The sequence below is a fragment of the Aulonocara sp. 'chitande type north' Nkhata Bay genome, linkage group LG12 (assembly GCF_057382095.1).
Source record: "Aulonocara sp. 'chitande type north' Nkhata Bay isolate Kocher_YH1m ecotype deep benthic linkage group LG12, A_spYH_male_GT1.1, whole genome shotgun sequence".
NCBI lineage: Eukaryota > Metazoa > Chordata > Actinopteri > Cichliformes > Cichlidae > Aulonocara > Aulonocara sp. 'chitande type north' Nkhata Bay.
The window spans coordinates 19,669,412-19,694,820 of NC_141355.1; the positions used below are offsets into that span (position 1 = coordinate 19,669,412).

The 25,409-nt window shown below is 40.8% G+C and overlaps 1 protein-coding gene across 3 annotated transcripts in view; it reads left to right on the forward strand.

The window, feature by feature from the left end:
• The window catches only part of edil3a (EGF like and discoidin domains 3a), a 131,407-nt gene that overhangs the window by 62,162 nt on the left and 43,836 nt on the right, over positions 1-25,409 (forward strand). For all 3 annotated transcript variants that reach the window (XM_086314079.1, XM_086314077.1, XM_086314080.1), the window contains 2 exons: positions 4,266-4,379; positions 14,458-14,639. In XM_086314079.1, the coding sequence (XP_086170205.1) occupies positions 4,266-4,379; positions 14,458-14,639 (296 nt within the window). The remainder of the gene's footprint in view (positions 1-4,265; positions 4,380-14,457; positions 14,640-25,409) is intronic.

Below are 25,409 nucleotides of genomic sequence, written 5' to 3' on the forward strand. Positions count from 1 at the left end.
TCCATTTTCACTTCATTTACCTTCTCTAACCAATGTTTCATTCTGACAAGCATGTTTTTGCTCATGTTTTGCTAATAATGTGTTGTCAGGGTGAGAGTGGTTTCATGTAAAGCTTGACGAATCTGTTTTTGACTATCCAGATATTCCTTTGTTGGTTTGGCATGTGTTTTTCACTCGTGAGATGTGGATATTCGTTTTTCCAAAATGTGGAAATAATTACCATCTCAGCTTGGGCGAATGACATCCCTCTCGCTCACAGCAGTGATCTTCACACTTCAGTTCACCTCATTGCTGCCAACTTAGCGACTTTGATGCTAAATTTATCAGCTTTTCATGCTCTTTTACATACTTTTTTTTGTTGTTTAGTTTTATGCGCACAAAAAAATAGTCGCCACTACAGCTCTCGGAGACCAATGTGTTGCTCTTCTGCCACAAGCACACCTCATTCTTCTGATCTGATCTGTTGAAGAAATTGCAGAGAAGCAAGTAGCAGGGCCTGTTTGTGTTGCTCCCCTACTGCCATAATCAGACTGTCCTATACTACGCTTATCAAAGCACAGTTAAAAACAAACACAAATCAGCTACTGTGAAGCACAATAACACCTAATTACTGTACTGTTTGTATCTGATTGTAGCAAGCAATTTGGAGGTTAAAACACAGACATTCAAAGGTTTAGGCTATCTAACCTTGAACAACATTTATGCAAGTACTACAAAATAAATCAGATATTTTTTGTTGTTCAAAGTGATTTCTTATTTAAAGTGGACCAATTATGAACATATTTCAGCTGGAACAGGCTCCCAGCTCGCCCCACAACCCTAAGATGGATAAGTTGTTGAGAAAACAGACCTCATTACTCTGCCCCTTCTTCTCTTACTAAGTGTATTTTTTGTGATTGCAAAAGTGTCATGAAGTTGTTATTGTCTCTTTGGTTGTTTTTGCTTTTTTCCTGTTCAGATTGTAACCCAGGCTCTGACTTAGCATTCAGTACATCTCTTCAGTCGTCTCACAGTTGAAGACTCTAGTGCATTCACCCTAGTGGACAATGAAAAAGATGTAATCATGATGTAATTTTGGAGGAATGGGACCGTGCAGCAACTGAAAACTGAAGTTTTAATGGCTTTGTATTAAAATGGCTCTTTTTTTTTTTTGTGAAGCAGCGAAAAACAGCCAAGCATAGACGTGCACAGACGATCACAAACTGCCTCTGTAATGATTAAAAACTAAAAAGATACTTGCCACAAAATTGTCATGTGGCTGCCAGAGATGGAGCTGACAGGCTAGGACTGTAACACATTGAAACATATTCAGTGTATTTTACAATATAATCAAATATAAGTAAGCCATGCTGTTTAGATTTGACTACATATGGTTCAGCAATTCTGTGTGTTGTTGTAGTCTGTTCTTCAAGATGAGGATTTGTGCTCCAACTGTGAAAATGTCCGCTTATTGTTGTCCTCTGTAAAGCACACGCTGGCTAAGTATTTATATAAGACTGATGCATTGAACTCTACAGGTTAGGTTACATTGCATTTGAAATATCTGTATTTTGGTTCACAGCACAGTTGATTTATCATCGACTGCATTACACAGAAATGGCTGTACAGCCAGCCAATTGACAAATAGCAGAGCTTCAGTAACATTATCTCTATCTGAAGTGAGATAACTGTTACATTACAGCTGTCTAAAAATAAATTTAAAAAAGGAACACAATGTGAGATTGTGCTGAAGATTATATCTAATTTTAAATGTCCGAAAGAAGACCGACACACAGGCAAACGTCCTGCATACCAGATAAAGGAAAACAGTGTTTGTTACGGTGTGTTTCAAGTTTAATCTGCAAAACTTTATTATGTTTTGGGAAATGCTTTACCGCTCAGTTTCATCAAAATATAATTTTACCCAAATACAGTTGTCTTGCAGTTTGCCTATAAATTACTGAGCAATAACAAAACATTTCTCACATCTTTCTCTCTGTACGTCTGTTATTTCACTCCGTTTATTTATTTGTTCTGCTCGACTGCAGATTAAAGACGTTCCTGCTTCTAGTCACACCACCACATTGACCAATATGCATGAAGACCTGACTATATTCCTCCTGAGCGTCCAACATTCCCCCTGAAAAAAAAAGATGTATTTTGAGATAATAAAAGTGACTCGCGCTATTGTGTACGCTACAGATAAAATCTTAAAGCGATGAAGCACCATAACAGACTTACTTTAATCATGTTTCACTTTCTTAAGCTTCCTAAATCTCAAGCCTAGTTACACATTCATGAAGCCAAAATGTACTTATAACTCGCAGACAGCCCAGGGTAGGTGTTAGAGGAGTCTTGTAGCAGCCATAGGCAAGTTTGGAAGTCAAATCATTAGAAATTTGTTAAAAATTGTTCAAAAGTTCACCACTTTTCCTCTCGCTGCTTCAAAATCATCCCTGTAATTTCTTGCTGTTAACTCTACCTGTAACAGAACAGAGTGCAAATGGGGTGTAATGGGTGGGGTTGGAGTTGTGTCACCTTCGATAACCAGTTTGATGAATCAGTCAGAGAAAATCTGTTTCGCAGCGCAATTACAGAGCAAAGGTGATAACGCATTCTGCTCTCCTGTATCTGTGATACTTGAATGAAGAGACAGAGGATAACAAGCACGCTGGAAAAAGCTTCTGACAGTGGGGCAAAATTGTGTGTCATCACCGTCTTCCACTTTAGTGTAGGTATTTTATAGCACCATAGATATACAGGAGTTCAGCTGCAGTTATTCTGACTTAGAAAAATAACATTGTTAAATGTGATAAATTTGATGCTTTCTAAGTGGACGTTTGTCTGTAAAGCAGTGGCCCACACAAGTCTCCCCTCTCGCTGAACTTTTGATATTGTAAGACAACGACAACAATTTTTTTTCCTAAAAGAATTTTTTTTTTTTTGCATATATGGAAATATTAGTTATTCAATTAAATTCAGACGACTCCTCGAGTTATTGAGTAATGCATTAAGGATGGTCTGAATCCACCATTGGAATAAAGAAAATAATGTAAACAAGTTAACAAGTTTCTATTGATTTATTATTTTTCTAGTACATTCAGCATTTATATTTAGTTCAAATTCAGCAATTCAAAGTTATTTTATTGGCATGGCAGTTTTTAAATAAACACATATAATTAATATATAATTCTATGCATACTGTATGTGTATGTGTGGAAGATGTGCCTTGTCCTTCTCCTTTGAAATGTCTATTTGAATTTGGAATTGGTTAAAGGAAGTGTTCCTTACCTCACTAAATTTTTTACACTTCAGGAGGAAAATACATCTCTGTTTCTGTTTCAACCTTACCTATCAAACAGTAATCACATGTCGGGCTTTCTTTATGTTGCCATGCCTTGTTGTGTCTTTCTCGTTTGATTGCCAGTTTGTTTTCACCGAGCTTATACTGGCTTAGGATCTGTCTCTGCTTTCTGCCTCTGATGGTAAGGAGATATTCTTCCAATTCATAGTCTTTGTTTAGCACTAAATAAAACATGTGAGTCTGCATTGGGTTTTAGTTTCTTCTTTCCAGTGTTTCAGATAGCTATCTTCGCGTTGTTTTGATTTGGTTCACTCTGATTGGTGTTTGGAAAGCAGTGTTGTGAGACTGATCAGCGTGTGTTTGAGAGGAGGCAGCGTAGTATCAACACTAGCTGACACATGGGACTCTTTTCTGGGATCATCTCTTGGGTTTGGAGGGCTTTGCATTGGATGGTGTCTTGGGGCCTGGATTTAAGATGATTAAAAAATGTGAGTGCTCTCGTTTGAATGTTAATTGTCAGTGAATATCTGCCTAATTCTGCTTGACAGACATTTGCTGGTGTGTTGCTGTGTGTGTGTAAAGCATATATAGAGAATTCTGCATGTAGAGATTTCAAAGAGTGTTTATCTCAGTAGGTATAGCTCTGATGAATAAACCCCATACTTTGCTAACCTAAGTAGGCTTTTTGCAAACTACCCAAATGATGTGGTATGTTCTGAAAAAATACTACAAAGAAAGTAAACTGTCAAGAAGTGGATTATATTCTAGCAAAAATAATCTTCCTCTGAGTTTTTGAGTTATTAGTTCCAAGAAACCTGTGTCTTTGTGTGAGCTTCCATGTGCACACAGAATTGAGAAACACGCAGAGAAAATTCAATATGTGCTCCCTACCAATCCATTTTAATGAAGATGAAGTCTTTGTAATTGCCCACGTCTGCTTCATATAAATGAATGCACTCTCTTTTTTTCTTGCCTCTTCCAGATATTAACGAATGCGAAAGGGACCCATGTAAGAATGGGGGCATTTGCACAGATCTGGTTGCCAACTATTCCTGTGAATGTCCAGGAGAATACATGGGGAGGAACTGTCAATACAGTAAGTACTCCTGTTTCTTTTTTTGGCAGTGTTTACCTTCTAACTCTTACAACATACCATTGATTCGAACAGCACACCTGATGCTGCAGGTAATTGCACTGCTGGTAGTATTACCGACACAAAGTGATCGATCAGAGAAAAGGGGGGCTGGTAATTCTCATAAAGAGCGTCTGTCTTCTGCTTTAGTGCTTGGTGCACCTCCCTTTGATGATAGATTTTCAATGATATGCAAGTTTATCAGGAAAATCCCCACATGGAAAAAGCAGATTTAGTGAGTCACAGCTGGAAGACCTTGGGCTCTATGAATAAGTACACTTGGGAGAGTTTTGAAGTACAGTTTGAAGTATCATCCTTATCATCAGTTCAGAGTAAGATTTGAACATTTTCACCTAAATGTAAATAGCAGCTTTATGCAAATGTGACATTGATGTTGTTGTGCGTTTTAAAAAATGTAACACTTTCTCTGAATAAGACATCATTAAGACATTATAAGATATTGTAATGCATAACAATTAATTATTATAAGCACTAAAAATAATGTATTTCAATTCCAGTATTCAAATGCTTGCCTTCAAACTAAAATAACTGAACTACATGACACATTATAACTACTATGACTTAACCGTTTATAAAGTCACAAAGAGATCCATCCCTACAAACCAGCATTCTTATAAATACCCAATTCTGGTGTTAATATAAAGTGAGATTCTTATGCAAAGTGACTGGAGGAGGTTATTATTGGCAAAGCTATGACACTATAACACATTCTCAGCTATATTCTTTGCTGCTTAGTGTTAGACACAAAGAATCAAATCAAATCAAATCAAATCACTTTTTATTGTCACATCACATGTGCAGGCACACTGGCACAGCACATGCGAGTGAAATTCTTGTGTGCGAGCCCCACAAGCAACAGAGATGTGCAAACACAACAACACAAACGAGCAAAATACAAGAATGGCCAACCTGAAACTAATAAATATATGTACAATATATAATAGTGTATGCATTTCTGGATGTGTATACTAAATATTTTCCTACGTGTGTGTGTGTGTGTGTGTGTGTGTGTGTGTGTGTGTGTGTGTGTGTGTATACACATTTTTACAAATTAAATAGTAAAAAAATAAAATAAAATAATAATAATAATAATAATAATAATAATAATAATAATAATAAAATATATAAAATATACAGAGTTGAATATGTGCAAAACAAGTGGCATTTATATACAGTGTGGAGTGCATCAGATGACTACCAAAACCTTATCAAGTGTTTATTTTCCAAAACACACAGTTCCAACACAGAAAACGGCACCGTCACAGTAAACACAGCTGCCAGTGGTACAAGTGGGAGGTATTATTGAGTATTCTCCCAGGACAAGTTTGAATGTGAAACAGAAAGTGAGGCTGATGTTATGAGTGAGTATGTGAGCTCAGCCAGCTTTTATTGGGCAAATAAAAGCTAAAGTGAAAATGATCAGTATTATTAGCATCGCCAGAAGAAAAGAAAATGCATTTTAAGGCTTTAGTGATGAAAGACTGCAAATTTTGTGCGTAGCTATCAAATGTTTACTGATGCCATATAAGTGCCTGAGACTTGATGCCTTTTGGTCTTGTGTTGGGGAGAATATGGTGCTGCCTAATGTAAGGTCAAATTGGCTCATGCTGGCTCATGCAGAGTCATTTGGGATGCTGGCTGCACAGAAAAACATGCATTTCATGTTGCTGGTTACAAAAACACAGAAACCTAAACCTGAACATAAAGGGTCTTGGAAATGTTTCATATGTTCTACAAAAGGCCTAACAGAAAATTGTTTCTGGGCTCTTATTGAAAGGAATCAGTTGGGTGTGAGGGTTAGATTTCAGGTGAAGAGGATTAATAACTGTAGGAGCCACCCTGTGAACAGTGTGCTTTCTGAGCACCATTAAATGTAAAGAACCATACAGTTAGACTCATAAGTATTTGGATAATGGCACCATTCTTTTTATTTTGTCTGTGTACATCAGCACAGTGCATTTTAATTACACAACCAAGATTTGACTGAAGTGACCACTTAAAGTTTTTTCAGCAAGTATTGCATTGCTTGTTTAGGAAAATATATATATATATAGCCGTTTTTATACATATTCCCCATTTTCACAGGCCCCAAACAAACTGAATTTAAGGATTGTTTTGATACTCGGATGAAAATCCTTCATAATCAATAACTGCCTGAAGTCTAGAAGCCATGTATCCACTGTAGCCACCTTCAGCTGCTGCTTGCTTGTACTGTATGTCTCTCTGTTTGGTCTGTTGAGTTCAAATCAGCTAACAGTCACATCACTGGTTCCACTGGCAGGCCTACATGCCCATGTCATAACATTGCCTCCACTATTTTGACAGGTAATGTGGTATGGTTTTCAAATCACGAGCTGTTTCTCTCCTTGTTCACACTTTTCACTTCCTATTATTCTGGTCTAAGTTAATCTGGGTTTCATCTTTTCAAATTTGTTGGGATCTTTGTTGTTGTTTTTCCCTCAAATGTGCAGATGTCTTCTGGCAAAGTCTAATCTAACCTTCTTGTTGAACAGCGGTTTGCACCTCGTTGTAAACTGTCTATATTTCTGTTCATGACGGCGTTGACCGTCTTGATTGTCGACCCTGGCAGTAGTACACCTACCTTCATGAGAGTGTGACTGTCTTTGTTAACCACACACACACACACACACACACACACTTGTGTGTGTATATATGTATATATATATATATATATATATATATATATTAGGGGTGCAACGATACACAAAATTCACAGTTCGGTTCGGTTCGATACTTTGGTGTCACGGTTCGATATTTTTTCGATACAAAAAAATGTTCATGCCTTTTTAATTTGTCATTTATTAAAATTATAATTTTTATATATTATAGTCTGATTTGTCATAACTTTTCCGTTTTGTGGTAAGCTTTTCTTTGGCTGTCACTTCTTCACCCTGACCTGTCTTATTTGGCTCAGCAGAACTAAAATATATATCCTGCTGCTTTTACACACGCACTCACATAAGCTCAGCGATTCTCTGCGCGATCAACCTCTCACATGTTTAAGCTTGCTGCGGGAGATTTCACTTGTCATGTTTGCATAGTAAGCTAACGATTGATGAGTTGATGTCAGAGGAATTGGTGCGCAAATTATCATCACTCACCAATCAGTACTGTCGCTCTCTATGCACAGTTCGCGCGATTGCAAAGTGAAAGCAAAAAACAAGCGCAAATTCAAACGCGATTTCAATATGTCACATATTGACAGTGGCTCACCGATGCCAATAAAATATATATATATATATATATATATATAACATTTAACATTTAACATTTAACATTTGAAGAAGTAAGAAGTTATCATATCATCATAGTATAGTGGTCACATTCTTTAGGAACATAATTAAACCTAATATTATAAACATATTATAAACATTTTAATTCTCATAAAATGAAAGATGGATTTGTCTTGTCTTGTGTAAGTATTTTGTGTTTACCAGCCCTCTTTTTTTCCCACTGGCTGCATGGAAAAAGTCTTTAAAGGAGTAGGTTTTTGCAAGAAGCCCAAGAGCTCAAAGAGGCTTTATGTGTTTATTATGCTATTGTGAGGATTTCGTCTGCAGTCTAGGAAAATATTAGGATTAATATATCAGTGAACTTGGAGCCCTGAGCAGGCCCCCAACACGGCTACTCACAAATTAATTCATCAGATTTTGTTTGCTTAATGTGCCTTATAATCTGAAAAATACGGTAACTTCTACCTTCCTTTAGCATGTCCAGAAGTCAAACTTCTTGTGTGATGGTTCCCTTCTTCCTCTGCCTTTTGGATGCTACCGCAGGTGCCTTTGACGGTGCAAAACATTTTCAGAATCAGAATCAGAATACTTTATTTACTATTTACTATATACTATTTACTATAATTACTTTGTTGACATTGTTGTGTTTGTTGGGGAGAGAACTTACAAACATACAGTACAGCACTTCAGAGTCACACTGCTAGCGATCGCAGATTTATGTAAATTTGACAAGCTGAATGCATTCTGTACTGGACAGACGCGGCACGGAGGAGACTGATTGACTGATTGATAGTTACGCCTATTCAATTGTTTGCTAATGCAAATATCTAATCAGCCAGTCTCACGGTAGTAATTCAATGCATTTAGGCATGTAGACATGGTGAATATGAAGCACCAGAATGGGGAACAAAAGAAACTTAAGAGACTTTGAATGTGGTTGTTGGTGCCAGATGGGCTTGTCTTAGTACTTCAGAAACTGCTGATCTACTGGGATTTTCCTGCACAATCATCTTTACAGCTTTACAGAGAATGGTCTAGAAAGAGAAGATGTCAAGTGAGCACTTCTCAAGGTGAAATTTCGCTGTTGTGCCAGAGGGTAGATGAGAATAACTAGACTGCTTCAAGCTGATAGGAAGATAACAGTAACTGAAACGGAGTAGTGTACCCGAGTATTGTTTCCATGAGCAACCCCTTTGTGACCAGCAGGATAATGCATCATGTCAAAAAGCTCAAATCATCTCATACTGGTTTCTTGAATATGACAAGGAGTTCAATGTATTCAACATTTTAATTTTAATGTTTCTCATAACGCAAAGTGTAAGTATTTATTTTATTATGGTCATTTTGTATTGACATTTTTTTTTTCATATTGATTGCATCAGTGGTTCCCTATATATTAGCTGTTCTGTGAAAATGTAATTGTAGACTACGAGTTTTTCAATATGCTATAGACCATCCAAAGTTCAGAACTGCACAGCACGTATACAATATGTGCAGTATTTGCACCTGGTATTTCAGCTAATATTAATCAAAGGTTTTATTGGCTGACATACTGAGAGGTAGAGCAGGGAAAGCTTATTTTTAAAATAAACAGTGGAAACCTATTTCAAAAATGTATTTAGATAATATAATGTAAGGAAAGTTAATATGTGCATGTGGATTGTTGTACTAACACAAGCTATGCATTTTTCTCTGTTTGTTCTGCTTTATTCAACAAGAGCGTAGCAGTATTCTTTTAAAACACACATTGCTAGCTTGGTCACTTTTAAAGTTGCAGCTACACAAGAACATGTGTACAGGTGCATTTTATTCACCGCCATTTGTCACCTGTGGAACGTCTGTCGTGCGGCTAACATCTGTTAGGTGTATTTATTATTCTTTGACTTATCCCCTCTTTTTGCTCCATGGTCATTAGTATTGGTGCGGTGGCATTAATTTCAGTGGGGCGCTAATTTGTTTAGGCTTTAGGTAGGGCTTGTGGGAGATGGATTCAGCTGTCACATCACGGTACTGGCGGTGTTAGTGATGTGTGCTGTCGCAACGCTGATGTATGCTCAGGGGCCAGGAGGGCAAGGCCCCGGGGCTGGCTGCCTCTGCTGCTCTGACTGACGACTGGCAGGCAGCTCGTTAAGAGTGGCCCATCATTGCCACAAGGTCAGAGGGACCGTGGATTTGCAGCAGTGTCTTGTCACAACATCTATATGGAATATCTTACAAGAGAGCTGCCCAAAAGGCACAACATCTAGACAAATATAATATTGTGTTGATGCAACACTGCACCTCGATCCGCAGGCTCTAATGGGGAAAAATAGATTTCCATTTCATTTTTAGGAGGTACATTTGGGTGATATGACATTTGGTGCCAGTGTCTGAAAAAGCATGTGTAACTGCAGGGTCCCTAACAAATTGAAAGTCAGGATTCATTAAGAAGACTCTCTTATTAAATTAAACTTGCTGCATTCTTTGCATTTGGTCAGGAGGGATTGTTCTCCCCGCAACGCCCATGTTCTGTTCATATCATTCAAAAAAGTATATTTAAGCATGTTATCAGCACAGCTCTAGGAAAGGCAGTGAAAATAATCTGCAAAGTCTGAAAGAGTGGGTATCATGGCTGGAGACTCTTTTGTTTTTCTTAGAAATAGAGAAACGTATTCTGCATTGCCCGGTTACTGTTGTTCCTGACTTTAAGTTCCTAGGGCGACGTAATCAGTTCTGCAAAAAAAGTTCACTTTTTTCTTCAACCTGGCAACCCCAAAGTCTGTAAAATCCAAGCAAATCTGCAGTTTGCGTTACTAATTCAGCATCTGAGCAAATGTGAAACAAGGTCACATTTTCCATTCTATCATCACTTAATTCCTTTCCAGTTAGACATTTGTTCAGTATTTTGTTGTAATCAAAACAAGGATTCTTGAGATGAAGCCTACAATGTGTTTTGTAAGGTCAGTGTGAACCCTAAACACCAAATTTTTGTCAGTGCATCCTTGAGTCCAGAAAAAGTTTGTGCCAAACTTGAATCATTTCCATTCTTGCATTCCTGTGATGTTCAAATCATGGAATACCAAAAAAAGAAGAAAAACAACAGCTAATTCTGACACAGAGGCCTAAAAATGTGGCTATTATTACATATGTTACTTATTTGAAGTATATTAAAATGAACAGTATACTGAATCAGTGATTCAAACAAGTAACAAGAAAAACACTTTCCATGTATTTAGTTTCAACTGCTAGGCTGCATTTAAAAATAAAACCAGTTTATTCTTAGAGAGCCTTTTTCAGAGGACCAAATTAAGTTTGTCCAACAGGTATTGGAAACTCATGAGATTCTCAGAGTTTTACCAGTGGTGTATCCACCTACACCATCCTCTCATCAGTCTGGAAGCGGTGAGTCACATAGTAGAACTAGTGAAGCGAGAGTGATTTACCATACTCAAATATATAAACATATCTCTGTCAGTACGTGTACACAAAAAGAAATACTTGTGCTTCCTTCCAGCCTCCAGTAGATCCCCCTGGACTGTCCTCAGACATTACTCACTGTCTCCATGGCTCCCTGTTGATTAGCACCCCACTGTTTTTAGCAGCTGGATAAGTCATGCTAGGGTTGTTTTCATCATTCCACTCTTTTCTGACTCTTGGCTTTCTTGTGTGGTGTAAGCCTTCTCACACGTCTCAGTGTTGCCAGTTTGGTTGTCTGTTGGAATGCATGTGTGTCGTTTGGATCTGTGTTTCAGTACTGACTTTGAAATGCCTTTTTTTTTTTTTTTTTTTTTAGATATTTTGTTTAAATGATGAAGGCAGCTTCATAGTATTTAGGTGACCATTGCTCCAGGCATCCCCTGAAGGCTGGTTCGCACAGCCACTTGCACTTCAACCAGCATAAGCAAGCTGTGTCTCGAGCTGAAGTCTGTACTTGATGTGTCCTCATTCTTTTGAGACTCTTCCAAGTTCCCTCAGTTTTTTTTCTGTGCTGTAGTTTTTAGAGCTCTTGCACTATATCTGCAATCACAAGCATGCTACTTGAATAATCAAATTGTTTGATTGATTTTTAATGACAAACCAGTGGTCCTAGAAAAAGTTTAAAAATGATGGTGTCATTAACGATTAAGGTATTATTTTTTTCGCATTCCTTTCAGAGACATACCAAAGTAAATGTGAAAGATAAACAAAGGTTGTGGGGAATTCAGCCTCCATAATGCTAGCATTGATAGAGAATGACATGCATCACACTGCAAACACTGTTGCAATCACAGCAGACCAGTAATAACTGAAAAAATCATGCAGAGACAAATCTTCTATAACTATAACTGAGAAGATAGAAGACAATGCCATTAAATAATAATTAATTGCTAAAATGTCATCAACTAGCTGACTTTTGCATAAGTAGCAAATAATCCTGCTCAACTTTATTACTATTAGTGCTATGAGTGGGTTCTCTAGTTTTCTTTCACATTGCATATCACGTGAAACCAATTTCTCGCCATTTTTTATGCAGGTAAACTGCATGTTACAGTTTAAAGTTTGCATGATGAGGAGTTTGGGAAGCTGGCTGTGTCACTGCAACATCACCCCTGTTTAACATACTTTATTGAGTGTGAGAGATTATAAACAGGTGGAGTAACAGCTGAATCACTTTTGGTGTCAATGGGCCACAGCTTATTTTAAGGTGCAACCACAGTTGCGTACAGTGTTTTCTTGCCCACATCACTTCCTTGATTCTGATGCTTTTCCACAGATTCGCAATTCGTACTTTCAAACAATATAGGATCTATAACCTTCCTGCCTTCTTGGGACCTTTTTGTGCCACTGCTATGTGTTAAATGGCTGCCATTTCCACTGTGTTCAGTGGAATATAACCAAACTTGCCACAGGATAGTTTTTACCTGTCAATGTTAATATTCCAGTGTGAATTCCTTAAATCAGCCTAAAATGGCTGAGCAGCAGAAATCCCCACACCCATCACCCTGGGGACCATTTTCTGCCCATTGACTTCCATTATAAACGCTATTTTTCAACCCCAAATTATCATCATATGATTTTATTTTTTCTTCTTTTCTTGGATGTCAATGAAGACTCAGGGCCTTGAAGTTTTAATTTTTAAATTGCAAAAAAAATGCAAAAAAAATAATGGCAGGTCAAAATGTATGTTGGTGCCAATCTTTGGTCCATCTAAAGGCCTACTTATAATGACAATCACATATTACTTCAACTGAAATATTTAGTTTCGTTTTTTGGTTTTTGGGGCTTATAACACTCGCTCATGTAATAACACTGGGATTTGAAGGGTTAAAACAACGAAAATATAATTAAAACTTTACATGAATATTTCAGGGAGAAGTAGTTTTACAAGGTTGGCTAATTTAAAGTGGAATAAAATATGGATATATGGTCTTTTTATGGCGTGGCTGAGAATGGTCCCTAGGGTGATGGGTGTGAGTTTTTTAAAGGATGGCAGGAGGGATAAAACATTTTTACATTATCAGAGCTGTCAAAAACAAAATCTGTTGTGTTTCGACAGAAACAATATTTTTATGTGCAATGTACTGTGGTATGTTGTATAATTTATGTACACCTTCTCCAGCCCATTCCATCTACATCTATATTCTGTGCCAAGTTTTTTTTTTGTTTCATCTCTCAGTATTTTTCTTTTTTTAATGGAAACACAAAGAAGTACTTGTTGTGCAGAGCAATAAATTCTTTATTGGATCAGCATTGCCAGAATCCCTTTTGCCACAGGTATATTTATTAAAATGCATTGGATATGCCTGGACACACTAATTAGGCTTAACTGCAAAAAACAGCAGCTTTAAAAAGGGCTTTTTGACTGAGGATAATGGTGTCAGACTTCCCCATTTTAATGCAGCCTCTAAGATATTTAAAGCTATTGCAAAGCTTGTTGACTTTGGGAATGATGCTGTTCAACTGTGGCTGCAGCTCCTTGGGAGAGAGCCCAGGGGCTCTGTTCCTGATGGAAGAGATGAAGGAACAACCTGTTAGTCCATCAAATGTGTGTAGTAGCACTGAGACGGAGACAAGAGTCCCAATCTGCAGCTGTGACTTAAAAGAACTTGGGAGACATGAGAAAAGCGCGTTGTTGACAATCAAAATTGTAGGGACAGTAGAATAGAAAATAGCTATGGTGAACATAACAGTGAGTTAACAAATAATGCAACAATAGTCAAGAGAAAGTCAGAGTTTGAATGACCTTGGCTAATATAATACAAATGAAATTTTGGAGCATCTGGGAACTGAGAAGTGGTTCCACTTGAGAACTGGTGCCAAATTGCTCAGTCTATTGGAACTCCAAGCTGATCAGTTCCCTTTTATTATTGCTGGCTTAGTTTTCTGACAGTTGTCCATTGCAGAAGGCTGACACTGAATTCATGGCACTGGAGCTTTTTTCCCACCTAAGTCACATGCAAGCCTTTTTTGGCTACTCTTGGTCTACACTGTGTTCAGACATAGAGATAATAAAAGCAACCAGTGATGCTGTGTAGGCCTATATTGTTATTTTCCAATAAGCTCAGTAATCAATTGTGAATCAATGGGGAATCGGACCACTGAGGGGAATCCATAATGATGACTCCAATTCAACATTTAAAGATAAAAAGAGTGAAACAAAACAAAATGGGGAGGATAAAGTCAGTGGTTTTGTGTTTTTTTTTTAACATTATACGCGTTCCTGAAACTCACTTTCCCACATTTCTGAGTGTTAGAATGATAGGAGGACTCATCTATCGCTTCCTCTCTCTGTCTCTCTGTTCTCTCAGAATGCTCTGGCCCACTGGGCATGGAGGGCGGTATAATCTCCAACCAACAGATAACGGCCTCTTCTACCCACCGTGCTCTCTTTGGCCTACAGAAGTGGTACCCGTACTTTGCAAGGCTCAACAAGAAGGGGCTGGTCAATGCCTGGACTGCAGCCGAAAATGACAGATGGCCATGGATCCAGGTAAAGCACAGTCACAAGACAGGCGCCACATAAAGTTGGGCCACAGCCAAGTGCAAATGAATTCAGCTCTCAGTTACAGACAGATTCCTGTTTTTGATCTTTAAATGGTTTAGTGTTATATTATTTAGAGGATCCCTGGTGTTTCACGTCACCTGTTTGTAGCTGATGGTAAGTATAAAGTGTTTGCGGTTTGGAGTTAATTACAGATCCTGTAAAACTGATGGCTAGCTTGCTCTTAATAAAGACTCACCATAGGTTTAAGCTGTAGGGTAGAACAGATACTGCTGCAGTTTGGATTAACATGAGAAACAACATCAAGTGGCAAACCGTTTACTTTTTAAAATCTTTATTCAGCGGCACCATCTCTTGTTTTGTTTGAATTGTGATTTACTCACAATAGTAGCTGTGCTGCCACTGTATCTGTTGTCAGAAATTGACTTTTGCAAAGTCCCCTACCGACAAAACTTTGTTGCATTGTTTTGTAATTATTCAGAGGTATTGTTGGTTTCTGTTTGTTAAGCGTTTTATGTTTTACTGAGCTATCGAGAGAAGTTTGATGTTTAAATTTATACTCAACTGTGTTGTAAACAGTAATTTTCTTGTTATCCGTGGAAAAAAAAAGGATTAATTGAATTCTGCTCAACAATTCCCTTCGTATTTTTGTCCTTTTGTACCCTAGAGTGTTTGTATAACCACCTAGAGGGCTTTCGTCAATAACAAGCATATAATTGTAAAATGAAAATGTGTGTTTATAGCAGCAAAGCACTGAGGCACAAAACCCTCCTCTTACTCCGACTTTGTTATAGTTAACCTTCACACTGTGCCATTAGTCGGTGCTTACTGTCAAAGAGCTGCATAGACAGACCGATATCATGGATTAGTTGTTGATCCTGAATTATGTCTGCACATCATATCAATAGATTCTGTCCTCTCTGGTCCTGCACTGTGGAAATCTTATTAATGTGTAGTCTTACAAAATTGTACTGATAAGAGCCTGGGAGCAGTTTTTTGCACTGAGTGAAGTGATGGTATTTAAATGTTTGCATCATTATTACCCAAAATGTAAACTGACCTAAGAGGAAATGGATTTATTTTTTTGGATTTATAGCAAAAATTCATTCTAAAACAGCTCTAGCACATGAAAACAGTTCTGATATCTGGATTTGCGCTCAACTCAAGATTTTCTACTCTTCATAAATAGACTCTGAGTTATATAGGATTTTTAAGGCGGATACCAATATTTGGTGATCTAAACATGCGATATATTGGCCAATAATTTTTATTTCGTATCAGACACACAAAACATGTTTAATACCATTTTATATTCAGAACAAGTTGTGGATTATTAATTTACGCGTTGCCCGACTCTGCTCAGATCAGCTGGTTGTTGTGTTTGCAGCTTTGCAAACACGTTTCCATCTGAGAAGTTGCAGAGGCCTCCCTAGTGGACAGACTATTCGATATCAGAATTCACACCTTGGTTAACAGGTCTTTCTCTGGTCTCTTCTTTATTTTTTAAATGTTCCTTTAATGGCTATTATAAGTGCAGGTATCTTTAAATAGCTAATAATGGCCGATGACCCCTGCAGATACATCGGTCAGGCTCCAGTAATAGAGATCAATAGTAATAATGAACTATTTTGGAAATAAGGTGTTTTTTTTCTCACATTACATTCCTCTCACTCTGTACTGTGATGACAGACAGCAAACTTTGAAGCACGCTGTTGTCAGATATAAGAGAAACAGACAATGAACCGTGAACAAAGTATAATCGAAAAACACCATGACAGTGTGATGGAGAAAGTGAAGCTGTATGTAACAACAAGAGAAAAATAAGACAGGACAAAAATGGATTTGTAAAAAAAAGAAAGAAAGAGATGATTGAGAGAAGAGAGCCCTGGCACATGGAGAGGGTGAGGAGAGCGGCACATCAAACATTCAGGCAGCTTGTTTGACTTTAATGATGCCATGTGGGATGCTACGCAGGGTGCTGTAGGCATTGTGTGTTTCTACATAGGGCCTGGATAATTGGGATGTGAGTACAGAGGTATACAGTCATGTCAGTGTTTTGGGATTATGCTAAGGAGTCGGTGGTGTGCTTTTGTAGTGTGGAGTGACTGTTCACATGTCTGTCATGCAAAGCAGGTTACACTGACAGATGACAATCCCGTCAGGAGACACTTCAGGTTTGTATGGCTATTTGTAAGGTTTACTCTGGAGCAGAATGTACTACAGTATGTGTTTGGATGCCAGCCAGTTTCAGCTCTTTCCCCCTAAATCTCAACAAATGAATCAGCCGTACACAGAGCAACGAATTTTGAATAATACATCATAGATTTTCAGACAAAGCACTTCATATGCCTTTGTTTGCATTTATGTTGGTTTGTGTGTTTTTGATTTGTGCGTGAGTGTGAGCTTGCTACTGTTCACACATCTATGTACCGTGAGACAGCCTTGCCACTTCTAGCTCACACATAAAATTGCATTTGAGCACTCAAGGGAAATATGCTGCCGGTCTCACCAATATCAGCAAAATATAGCTTTAGCCGGCTGTGCTGGAAGAATGAAACAATACAAATCACTTGTGAAGGCTAAAAGGGTCAATACATATTTCACCTGCAGTTAAGCAATTAATGACATTACATTAAAATGCAGATCTCCATCAGTATGGACACATTTCTTTGTTTAAAGAACACGCTTAGATTCTTGGACTTCAATTCTGTTCCTATCTGAGAAGCTATTTCCTCTTCATTCCAGCGTGACCTCAGTTATTAAAACATTCTACCGTCTGCTGTGGTTGAAATGTGACCCTGAGAAAGGTTTTTCTGTCACAGTTTATTTTATAATCGCAGCATGACTGCACGGAGGTTAAATTGAATAAAGCCTTTGGACACATAGGCTTGAACGTTACGACTTTGAACTAAAAGGCCTGAGATTTCCTCCCAAAACAAACTCTTAGATAAAACCAGTTAAGATTTTGAGGTCTTAAACTTGCCGCTGCACCTTTAGCACTGAGAGCAACAACATGATTTGTACTCTGAGTTATTTAGCAGTTTCTAACAGTGGTATGGCGGCCATCAATCCCTTAGCAGAGAAGCATCAAATCACTCACAGTGGTTAACTTGCCTATTTCTGCTTCTGCTACAACACCTCGGTGGTGCTTCGATCTTTAGGTGCTTTATAAATGGTGTGAAGATTTGTTTTCCTGCCATTTAAAATCATTTAAACTTCTTCAATGTCCATCTGTTCACATACAATAACGTGCTTGTATATCACCAGCTACTGCTGGCTTTTGTTGGCCTATAAGTTGGCACTTTAATATAGTTATGATTGTGTTAAAGAATATAAAGTTTGATTACTGTACACACTAAACATTACTGAAATAAAAAACAAGAAAGAAAGAACAAAGAGATGCTGATGTTCAGCACTCTTGAGCCAACCTGTATTTATTTATATTTTCTGGCAGTATAGTATTTATTTACTAGGGATAGAATATGTGCAGCCATTTACTGAAACACACATGAAAATACAGCAACAATGGCAACAACAGAGTTTGTACAGTTCTAACAAACTTGAAAGTCAATGTTCAGCATCTATTTATTCATTACATTAATTTAGTATAATACTGCCTGAACTCTTCTAGGCAAAATGTATAGTCATTTCTTTAAGTAGTCCTCAGGATTAGTTCTCCAGGCTTCTTGAAGGACATTCAAAGATCTTCTTTTGGTGTTAGCTGCCTTTTTTGTGTTCTCTGTCAAGATGATCCCACACTGCTTTAGTAATATTGAGATCTGGACACGGAAGAGGCCAATCTGTGGCTGATTGTGTTTTATTGTGTGTTTGTTCTGTCCAGCTATGCTTTTACTACATTGGCAGTGTGTTTGGTATCACTGTCATGCTGAAAAAATGAAGCTTTTGCCATTCAGATCCCTGTTAGCTGTGTTTAATGGATCAAAATGTGATTACACTTTTGTGTGTTCATTTATGACATTTTGAACCAAAAACTTTAATTTTGGATTCATTGCTCCATAGCACCTGATGCCACTGATTTTCAGTCCAGTTATTGGGCCTTCAATAACCTTTCTTCCTCTGGTCTCTTCTTAAGGATTGCTTGTTTTACATCATCCCTTCCACTAAAACCATTTCTCATGAGATTTCTGAGCTCGGGTACAAGGACTAGATTGAAAATCACTAAAAAATAAGCCAATGTCCGAAGAAAACCTCTTAAAGACCTTCTGAAAGCCCAAAGACCTTATTTTAAAAAAAGAAAGTCTGGTTCCTTCAAAGCAAAACATAAAGAAATGAGGAGTGGCTCAAGACTGCACTGTGGTTAAAATTTGTTCCTGATGCCAAGGATAAAGAAGAAGCTTTTTAAATATGTGTAGCCAAGTGTGCTTGACTGCGTGTGCGTTTGCTCACATGCATTTTTAAGCAGTGGTGCCACAGGGCTGTTAGGTAGCTTCAAGGGCAGTCTAATTGTTACAATATTGTTGCAATTCCCTCCGCAGTTCTGATCTCAGCATGTAATCAACAAGGGGTATATTTTGCCTGACCTTTGTATGCCTGTGTGTACGCATTTGTGTGATGTTTTGCTTGTTGGTATGAATATTCTGTGTGTGGAATAATTAGTGGTCTTAACAACATACAGGGAGTGCAGAATTATTAGGCAAATGAGTATTTTGTCCACATCATCCTCTTCATGCATGTTGTCTTACTCCAAGCTGTATAGGCTCGAAAGCCTACTACCAATTAAGCATATTATGTGATGTGCATCTCTGTAATGAGAAGGGGTGTGGTCTAATGACATCAACACCCTATATCAGGTGTGCATAATTATTAGGCAACGTCCTTTCCTTTGGCAAAATGGGTCAAAAGAAGGACTTGACAGGCTCAGAAAAGTCAAAAATAGTGAGATATCTTGCAGAGGGATGCTGCAGTCTCAAAATTGCAAAGCTTCTGAAGCGTGATCATCGAACAATCAAGCGTTTCATTCAAAATAGTCAACAGGGTCGCAAGAAGCGTGTGGAAAAGCCAAGGCGCAAAATAACTGCCCATGAACTGAGAAAAGTCAAGCGTGCAGCTGCCAAGATGCCACTTGCCACCAGTTTGGCCATATTTCAGAGCTGCAACATCACTGGAGTGCCCAAAAGCACAAGGTGTGCAATACTCAGAGACATGGTCAAGGTAAGAAAGGCTGAAAGACGACCACCACTGAACAAGACACACAAGCTGAAACGTCAAGACTGGGCCAAGAAATATCTCAAGACTGGTTTTTCTAAGGTTTTATGGACTGATGAAATGAGAGTGAGTCTTGATGGGCCAGATGGATGGGCCTGTGGCTGGATTGGTAAAGGGCAGAGAGCTCCAGTCCGACTCAGACGCCAGCAAGGTGGAGGTGGAGTACTGGTTTGGGCTGGTATCATCAAAGATGAGCTTGTGGGGCCTTTTCGGGTTGAGGATGGAGTCAAGCTCAACTCCCAGTCCTACTGCCAGTTTCTGGAAGACACCTTCTTCAAGCAGTGGTACAGGAAGAAGTCTGCATCCTTCAAGAAAAACATGATTTTCATGCAGGACAATGCTCCATCACACGCGTCCAAGTACTCCACAGCGTGGCTGGCAAGAAAGGGTATAAAAGAAGAAAAACTAATGACATGGCCACCTTGTTCACCTGATCTGAACCCCATTGAGAACCTGTGGTCCATCATCAAATGTGAGATTTACAAGGAGGGAAAACAGTACACCTCTCTGAACAGTGTCTGGGAGGCTGTGGTTGCTGCTGCACGCAATGTTGATGGTGAACAGATCAAAACACTGACAGAATCCATGATTGGCAGGCTTTTGAGTGTCCTTGCACAGAAAGGTGGCTATATTGGTCGCTGATTTGTTTTTGTTTTGTTTTTGAATGTCAGAAATGTATATTTGTGAATGTGGAGATGTTATATTGGTTTCACTGGTGAAAATAAACCCCTCCTTGAATCGCTACCTTATCGTGGTGGAGGGGTTTGTGTGTCCCAGGGATCCCAGGGGCTATGTTGTCTGGGGACTTTTGCCCCCTGGTAGGGTCTCCCATGGCAAATTGGCCCTGGGTGAGGGACCAGACAAAGAGCGATTCATAAGACCCTTATGAAAAGGACACCGAGGGAACAGTTTACCCTGCCCGGGATAGGGTTACCGGGGCCCCGCCCTGGAGCCAGGCCCGGGGAGGGTGCCCGAGGGCTAGCGTCTGGTGGCCGGGCCTTAGTCCATGGGGTCCGGCTGGGCACAGCCCGAAGAGGAGACATGGGCCCATCCTCCCGCAGGCCCACCACCCGCAGGAGGCGCCATAGGGGTCGGGTGCATTGTGTGCCGGGTGGCGGCCAGGAGCGGAGGCCCTGGCGGACTGACCCCCGGCTGCCAAGACTGGCAATAGGGACATGGAATGTCACCTCTCTGGTGGGGAAGGAGCCTGAGTTAGTGCGTGAGGTTGAGAGGTACCGGCTAGATATAGTCGGGCTCACCTCTACACATGGCTTGGGCTCTGGAACCAGTCTCCTGGAGAGGGGCTGGACTCTGTCTTAGTCTGGAGTTGCCCCTGGTGAGAGGCGGCGGGCTGGGGTGGGTATCCTAATATCCCCTCGGCTTGCTGCCGGTACGTTGGGGTTTTTCCCGGTGGACGAGAGGGTTTGTTCCCTGCGCCTTAGGGTCGGGGAACGGGTCCTGACTGTCATCTGCGCTTATGCGCCGAGTGGCAGTTCAGAGTACCCAGCCTTCTTAGAGTCCCTGGGGGGGGGTGCTGGAGGGTGCTCCACCTGGAGACTCTGTTGTCCTGCTGGGAGACTTCAATGCTCACGTGGGTAACGACAGCGAGGCCTGGAGGGGCGTGATTGGGAGGAACGGCCTCCCTGATCTGAACCCGAGCGGTGCTCTGTTATTGGACTTCTGTGCTAACCACAGTTTGGCCATAACGAACACCCTGTTCGAACATAAGAGTGTCCATAAGTGCACGTGGCACCAGGACGCTCTAGGCCGTAGGTCGATGATCGATTTTGTAATCGTATCAGCAGACCTGCGACCATATGTTCTGGACACTCGGGTAAAGAGAGGGGCTGAGCTGTCAACTGATCACCACCTGGTGGTGAGTTGGATCAGGTGGCGGGGGAGGACGCTGGACAGACCTGGTGCACCTAAACGCGTAGTGAGGGTGTGCTGGGAACGTCTAGCAGAGGCCCCAGTCCGCGAGATCTTCAACGCACACCTCCGGCAGAGCTTCGACAGCATTCCGAGGGAGACTGGGGACATTGAACATGGTCCATTCGGACTCAGAGTCTCCATTGCCGAAGCTGCTGCATTGAGCTGCGGCCGCAAGGTGGTGGGTGCCTGCCGTGGTGGTAATCCCCGAACCAAATGGTGGACACCAGAGGTGAAGGGAGCCACCAGGCTGAAGAAGGAGTCCTATCGGGCTTGGTTAGCCTGTGGGACTCTGGAGGCAGCCGACAGGTATCGACAGGCCAAGCGGAATGCGGCTCGGGCAGTGGCTGAAGCAAAAACTCGGGTGTGGGAGGAGTTCGGAGAGGCCATGGAAAAAGACTTTCGGACTGCCTCGAAGAGATTCTGGCAAACCGTCAGACGTCTCAGGAGGGGAAAGCGGTGCTCTACCTGCACTGTGTATAGTGCTGGCGGAGCGCTGCTGACGTCGACTGAGAAAATTGTCAGGCGGTGGAAGGAATACTTCGAGGACCTCCTTAATCCCACTGACACGTCTTCCGAGGAGGAAGCAGAGTCTGGGGATGAGGGGAATGACCCGCCAATTTCCGGGGGCGAGGTCACTGAGGCAGTTAAACAACTCCTTGGTGGCAGAGCCCCTGGTGTTGATGAGGTCCGCCCCGAGTTCCTGAAGGCTCTGGACATTGTAGGGCTGTCCTGGTTGACACGCCTCTGCAATGTTGCGTGGAGATCAGGGGCAGTACCTGTGGACTGGCAGACCGGGGTGGTGGTCCCCATCTTTAAGAAAGGGGACCGGAGGGTGTGTTCCAACTACAGGGGGATCACACTCCTCAGCCTCCCTGGGAAAGTCTATGCCAGGGTGCTGGAAAGGAGAGTTCGTCCGTTAGTCGAACCTCGGATACAGGAGGAACAATGCGGTTTTCGTCCTGGTCGCGGAACACTGGACCAGCTCTTTATCCTCTCCAGGATACTTGAGGGTGCATGGGAGTTTGCCCAACCAGTCTACATGTGTTTTGTGGACTTGGAGAAGGCATTCGACCGTGTCCCTCGGGGTGTCCTGTGGGAGGTGTTGCGGGAATATGGGGTGTCTGGCCCATTGCTACGGGCCATTCAATCCCTATACAACCGTTGCAAGAGCTTGGTTCGCATTGCCGGCAATAAGTCGGACTCGTTCCCGGTGGGTGATGGGCTTCGCCAGGGCTGCCCTTTGTCTCCGGTTCTGTTCATAATTTTTATGGACAGGATTTCTAGGCGCAGCCAAGTGGCGGAGGGCTTTCGCTTTGGTGGCCTCAGAATCTCATCTCTGATTTTTGCAGATGATGTGGTTCTGTTGGCTTCATCGGGTGAAGGCCTCCAGCTCGCACTGGAACGGTTCGCAGCCGAGTGTGAAGCAGCGGGAATGAGGATCAGCACCTCCAAATCTGAGGCCATGGTTCTCAGCTGGAAAAGGGTGGAGTGCCCACTCCGGGTCGGGGATGAGTTCCTGCCACAAGTGGAGGAGTTCAAGTATCTTGGGGTCTTGTTCGCGAGTGATGGGAGAAGGGAGCCGGAGATCGACAGACGGATTGGGGCTGCAGCTGCAGTAATGCGGACGCTGCACCGGTCCGTCGTGGTGAAGAGGGAGCTGAGTGTAAAAGCGAAGCTCTCAATTTACCGGTCGATCTACGTCCCTACCCTCACCTATGGCCACGAGCTGTGGGTAGTGACCGAAAGAACGAGATCGCGGATACAAGCGGCAGAAATGAGCTTCCTCCGAAGGGTGGCTGGCCTCTCCCTTAGAGATAGGGTGAGAAGTTCGGCCATCCAGGAGGGGCTCAGAGTAGAGCAGCTGCTGCTCCACATCGAAAGGAGCCAGCTGAGGTGGTTCGGGCATCTGACAAGGATGCCCCCTGGGCGCCTCCTGGGTGAGGTGTTCCAGGCATGTCCCACCGGGAGGAGGCCCCGGGGCAGACCCAGGACACGCTGGAGAGATTATATCTCTCGGCTGGCCTGGGAACGCCTTGGTATTCCCCCGGATAAGCTGGAGGAGGTGGCTGGGGAGAGGGAGGTCTGGGCCTCTCTGCTTAGGCTGCTGCCCCCGCGACCCGGCCCCGGACAAAGCGGATGAAGATGGATGGATGGATGGTGAAAATAAACAATTGAATGGGTATATATTTGTTTTTTGTTAAGTTGCCTAATAATTATGCACAGTAATAGTCACCTGCACACACAGATATCCCCCTAAAATAGCTAAAACTAAAGACAAACTAAAAACTACTTCCAAAAACATTCAGCTTTGATATTAATAAGTTTTTTGGGTTCATTGAGAACATGGTTGTTGTTCAATAATAAAATTATTCCTCAAAAATACAATTCAATTCAATTCAATTTTATTTATATAGCGCCAAATCACAACATAAGTCGCCTCAAGGCGCTTCATAGATACAGAGAAAAACCCAACAATCATATGACCCCCTATGAGCAAGCACTTTGGCAACAGTGGGAAGGAAAAACTCCCTTTTAACAGGAAGAAACCTCCGGCAGAACCAGGCTCAGGGAGGGGCGGCCATCTGCTGCGACCGGTTGGAGTGAGAGAAGGAAGACAGGATAAAAGACATGCTGTGGAAGAGAGACAGAGGTTAATAACAGATATGATTCAATGCAGAGAGGTCTATTAACACATAGTGAGTGAGAAAGGTGACTCGAAAGGAAAAACTCAATGCATCATGGGATGCATTGAGTTTTACAACTTGCCTGATAATTCTGCACTCCCTATAAATGACTCAAAGCTAGCTGTTCTGCAGTCAGCTGCGTTTTTACCTGGAGGTTGTTGTTGTCGTAAATAAATGCAGTTCTGCCTGTTTTTACTTAGAGCAAGATTTCGAGCTCTGGAAAGATTCTAATGGAAAATATGTTTTAAAAATGTCCTGTTTTTCTTTTTTATTTATCAGAATCCAGTCAATTAAAACCAATATGACATAAGTGAATGTGTCACGTGCAGAAAGAAACTAAATGTTCAAAGTTTCCATCGTGATTTGAGCTCCAGCTAACAAGTATGTCATTACTGCTTGTGCTCTTAATGATTTTCTCAATTATCCATTCTGCTTGCAAAATGTGAAGAAACAATGAAAAATGGCTATAATAATTTCTCAGAGTCAAGCTGCCATTCGCTGACAAATTGTTTTAGTCCTAGTCATTATGCATAACTCAATTAGCTTCTGACATGTATTTTTATGGCAGGGGACTACAAATGTAGATAAAAACAAGCAGTAATGGCTGAATTATCTACATGTATTAGCACAGGTTGAATTTTTGTTTTAATTATGAATTTGGCTCTCTAAATTCTCAAAAATAGTTTTTTTAGGCAGTCTCAAAGGATGAGGGGAAAATTAAAGCTCCCGTGTTAATGACCTTAAGTATGTATGTATATTTTCTTTATGCCTCTCGAACAGTTATGCTGAACATTTTCTGGCGGTACTGAAAACATTACAGGGAAAAACAGGTTGAATCATGCTGTGCAAACAAAGGATATGTTCTTTGTTTTGCAAATAGAGTCTGAGAACAGAAAATATTTGATGTAGATTTTTT